Below are 5,213 nucleotides of genomic sequence, written 5' to 3' on the forward strand. Positions count from 1 at the left end.
TCCTGATAATACACCCTTTCACATTTATACAGTCAGTTTAAAACGTCAAGCATTTATTTGACCAAAGGTTCTTCTAGTGTCTCCTGGTATACCTACTCCATGTCTCAGTTTCCACTGTTTTGAGCAAAATGGTATTTCAGGAAAAAAAGATCTGGGAAAGGGTGGTTGGGGGGAGGGGGGGAGGGGGGGATCATCTGTCTCGTATTCACACGCCAACGTAACGAGTATTAGAGACACCTCCGGAGAACTGGAAAACTTAGAGTGAGTGAGACGTTGCCCGAAAAGGGAATCATAATTGTGACGTAAAACATCAGGCCAAATGACGTCACCATTTCATACAACGTCGTCACACAAGAACTTCTGACGCCTTCGGAAAAAAAGTGAGTCATTGCCCGGAAAGGGAATCGAAGTTGTGACGTCAAACAGCAGGCCATATGATTTCACCATACCGTGGACTGTGGCCACAAGAACTTCTGACGCCTTCCGAAAGAAAGTGAGTCATTGATTGAAGGGAGAGTCACAACTGTGACACCAGGCAGCAGATCACATGTCGTCATCGATTCCTGTGATGTCGATGGGTACAGCGATATCAACTTCCAGAGGGAAAGTTTCTGTGGAAGGAAAATATATACGTGTCACGACATGGTGGAATCAGGCTTTTGTCAATTTGTGGGCATATGGAGTTATTGGTATCGTCTTAAAGCGTATTCATTTACCTTGCTTCCTATGAAAAAAGTACCGATCTATCTTTAATAAAAGTCGAGATCTTTGCAATTGACGGGGGCGAGAGTAGCCTGGTATCAGATGTAAAATTAGCGAAAAATGGCAGCCAAAGTTTGGTAACTTTGATAGCTTTAGAGTCCTTGAAAACTGAAAATTTCCATGTTTTGTGCCATTAATCAACATTTTCCAGTAATATTCACGAGGAACTGTGTTTTTATAAGGGCATAAAAGATGTCGAGTCAACCCCCCCCCCCCCAAAAAAAAAAAAAAAAAAAAAAAAAAATTAAATCGACAAATATTGCCAAACTTTAGGGAAATGCCAGTTTCTTTGATTTCATTATTTTGACGAGTGCCTGATTTCCCCACGAAGCCTCCATTATTTTTTTTGAATTATAGTTTTAGAGTTCTTTCCAATGTGTTACATATTAGATCTGTTATAAACACAAAAACAAATTGTGCTGCAATGCTTTACAATGATGATTATCAAATGATGATGATGATGATGATGATGATGATGATGATGATGTTGATGATGATGATAATGATGATGATGATGAGTGAGTCGTTGTCCGAAAAGGGAATCATAATTGTGACGTAAAATATCAGGCCAAATGACGTCACCATTTCATACAACGTCGTCACACAAGAACTTCTGACGTCTTCGGAAAAAAGTGAGTCGTTGCCCGGAAAGGGAATCGAAGTTGTGACGTCAAACAGCAGGCCATATGATTTCACCATACCCTGAACTGTGGCCACAAGAATTTCTGACACCTTCCGAAAGAAAGTGAGTCATAATGATAAGTTTGAAAAAAAAAAATCCGATTATCGAGAAAGTCAGCAAATTGAACCGCACAACCCTTCTGACCTAAAAACCCCTTAAGCCCAAACAGAAAAGACCATTTTTTGTCACAACTCATCACCAAAAACTACCTAATGTACATAAAATCCACAGCCAACACAAAAGCATCTGGGAAAAATCAGACAAAATGAAAGCCTGTTCCTCCCCCCCCCCCCCCCCTGATTGCACTTCGACAGCCTCCCAATCTTGGCAACCTCCTCATTCGCACTAGAGCAGTAACATCCACGTCCTCACCTCCGATAAACCCATGTTCCCCGCATCAAAATTATCCTTGTAAAAAAACCTAGATGCAAAACATGTGCTTACATGAAAGTGAACAACTTTGTAGAAGGCCCCCACTTTAAAAGAAAACCTTCTCACAGCATCACCTGTGAAACCAAAAATGTAATCTACCTCATATCTTGTGAAGTCTGTCCAGCTCAATATGTAGGTCAAACTACCACCACACTAAGACCTAGGTTTAATAAGCATAGGTATTCAGTCCATAAAAACTCCAGCCAATGGGGAAGCGTCAATATAATCAAATAATCACTGCTTCCCTTCCTAATTTTGAAACATTGTCGCAGTCAAATTCGCCCATAAACGTAAACCTCATTTATTAAATTATGTAAAAAGACGTTCATAATCACCAATGAACAGTATGCCTAACATTCAAAACGGTTTCATTGCCCACAAAAATAGCCTGTTCACCCCTATCGGGGCACTCCATAAGCAGTTGCAAGCTTTGATTAAGTAAGCTTACACAGTGAAGCTGGAAGAGTCTACCAAAAGAGTTGAAGGGAACATGTATAGAGCGCTCAAAGCCGTTTCATTGCCACATATAATAATAATAATAGATAGATAGCATTTGTATAGCTCATATCCCCGATCAACAGCAGGCTCTATGCGCTTTACACTATATTATTACACCAGCAGACCATAGAACACTCTGAAACATTCTCAGCTTCCCGGGAAGCATACAGTGCAAGCAGCCGATTAAGCGCTCAAACACTAACAAACTGGCAAGATCTTTCGCTGTCTATAGCCCAGTTCACCCCTTTGGGGCCACAGTTAAAAGCAGTCACAAGCCCTGATTATGTAAGCTAACTATTTCACTGTTCGCGTCTACCTCACATATGTGAGGGGAACTAACTCCAAATAACATCTTGACTGCTGCGAGTTCTTGTTTTTTTCCCACGACTTTTTGCCCTCCTATAATCAGATCGTGACCTCGATTATGACACCGCTCCTGGCCGCGAAATGCAAGACAAAGACAGCCAAATGTGAAATACAAAATTAATAATTGTCTTGTTCTACCAAAGAGTTTAGACACACTGGTGTTGTATGTAGAACTGACATCTCTGCTTCCTTGCTCTGTGTTTGTGTATTCACATCTAAAGATAAATTTAATGTTTGTTGGAATAAATATTTAATGAGATAGTTTCCCGATTATTTTAGCTGTTGAACATGCATACAACACGAATTCAGGATTTGTTTTCATTCACAACTCAGTGTTGCCGCCTGGGGTAAGATTCTTGTGTGATATTGCCAGGCCCTATATCTGGTCCCATCTCACTTTGATTACCCTGTCAAACAAGTCAGCCTTCGCCCCTGACTCCAGCACACCAGTTGGCCAACATTTCAACAGTCCTAGTCACAATGGAGCCTTCGATTCGCAGCTTCAGGGTATTGAAATAGTCAAATATCCAACTAAAGAAAAATTAACCAAAAGAGAATCAATGTGGATTTGGAACTTGGGGTCTCACAAAATTATCACTGGCCTTAATATCGACGAGCCCCATTTTAAGGACCTTAACTTTACAACGTAACGTACTAATCACCCCTTGTGTATTCCAGTAACCCCCTCCCTTTGGCCTTGCCTTTCCGTTATATTCCTTACCACCACGTACTTGTCCCCCCCCCCATCTCTCTCTCTCTCTCTCTCTCTCTCTCTCTCCTTCCCCCTCCCTCTCCGTCTCTCTACCACATTTGGTCTTAGTGTTCCTCTTTCTCTTGCTTTTCCGATTTGCGTTCACCGCACCTTTCTGTTACTATAATATTCCTTACCTCCACGCACCTGTTCCGCCCCCCCCTTCTCTCTCTGCCACTTCTGGCCTTAGTGTTCCCCTCTCTCAGGCCTTTCCGATTTGTACTCACCGCTCCTTTTAGTGTTGTGACATAAATGTACGCACTTTGGTTTTTACAACATGTATAGATCTAGATTTATGTCATTTATATTGTGAATGTTCCTGATGAAATCCGTTGAGGGCGAAACGTTGAACTTGTGATAACATTTTTGGAAATGCTACCAGGTCTTAACCGTTTTAATATCTGCTTTATACAATGATGATGGCGATGATGATGAAGTTGATTTTTTTTGTTTCCTTAATGGGCCTGGCGGACTACACGAAGAAATCTTCGAGCGAGAGCGAGGCTCATTTTCGGCTCCATTGTCAATAATATACTAAGAGGTACCTCCGCTCGTCCAAATAACTCCATTCGAATTGTCATTGTTCCTCGATATTCAAACATATGTTTTTGATCTCCTCCTTTTCATGACCGCATCTTCGGCAACATGGGCTGAGCTTTTCATTTACAAAGTTCTTTTATCATCTCAAGCTGAAAATGATGATGGTAATGATAATGATAACAATAATAGGACGATAATGATGATGATGATGATGATGATGATGATGATGATGATGATGATGATGATGATGATGATGATGATGATGATGATGATGATAATAATACGATGATGGTGATGATGATGATAGTAATACGATGATGGCGATGATGTTTCTTCAGTAATCAAATTGTCTGACGATGATCAGTGCATCTGCAAATAAAAATATATTTCTTGAAGCGAAAGAAAAAACAGAGCTGAGGGGGATTTTGCTGTTTGTCACATTTTGAGCAATTTAAATCATTGCTAAAAATTTCCCTTTGTGGATGTGCACAGCTTGTGGTCTTCTCTCTTGGCTTGAGCATTTTTAGATTCGTGAAGCATCACAGAAAAATAATTGCACTCCACTCAGTCAAACCGAACAATTGATAATGTTGTTATAGAGGCACCAACTACCCAAGTTGAAACGCTGTTGTAGCATCGTTCTCTCCAGTCTTTCCATTCAGTTTTCCTTTTATGTGTATGGCTCTGCACCCGCAATTTTTTTACTAGCAGTTTGTACATTGCAACGCACGTGCCTCCAGATAGAGCTTGACTCTTTGAGTAAATTACGTCTTTCAATAGCGTTGTTGTGAGATAAGTGTGTCATATGGTGCGATAGCGTCAGGCGCTCGTCAATTTGGTATCTATTTTTGATGAAAAAACAAACAAACACGCAAACTAAAAAAACAACAAAACAACCAAAGCAACAAAAAACACTCATTTATCTTGAATAGAAGTCGAAATATTTGCTGCTGAAGGAGACGGGTTTCACTTGGTGTAAGAGGTAAAGTTAGCGAAAAAATGGCCGCACAAGTTGATGAGAACTGCAAAGCGGGCGAAAATGTTAGTTTCTTCGATATTATTATTTGACGAGCAACTCATTTCATTAAGATGCCAAACAAATTATCTTGTTTTAGAAATGAACTCTGTAGATAGCGCTTCTACTGGAAAAAGGCAGAAGGAGGGCTGGAAGAGGGGGGGGGG

General features: G+C 40.6%; 1 protein-coding gene across 2 annotated transcripts in view; it reads right to left on the bottom strand.

The window, feature by feature from the left end:
- Window positions 1-167: 167 nt before the first annotated feature.
- LOC101860832 overlaps window positions 168-5,213 on the bottom strand; it is a 182,114-nt gene continuing 177,068 nt past the window's right edge. For both annotated transcript variants that reach the window (XM_035971137.1, XM_035971136.1), the window contains exon 6: window positions 168-611. In XM_035971137.1, coding sequence (XP_035827030.1) covers window positions 590-611 — 22 coding nt within the window. In that variant the 3' untranslated portion in view covers window positions 168-589. The remainder of the gene's footprint in view (window positions 612-5,213) is intronic.

Source organism: Aplysia californica, unplaced genomic scaffold (genome assembly GCF_000002075.1).
Source record: "Aplysia californica isolate F4 #8 unplaced genomic scaffold, AplCal3.0 scaffold00384, whole genome shotgun sequence".
In the NCBI taxonomy this organism is placed as follows: Eukaryota; Metazoa; Mollusca; class Gastropoda; order Aplysiida; family Aplysiidae; genus Aplysia; species Aplysia californica.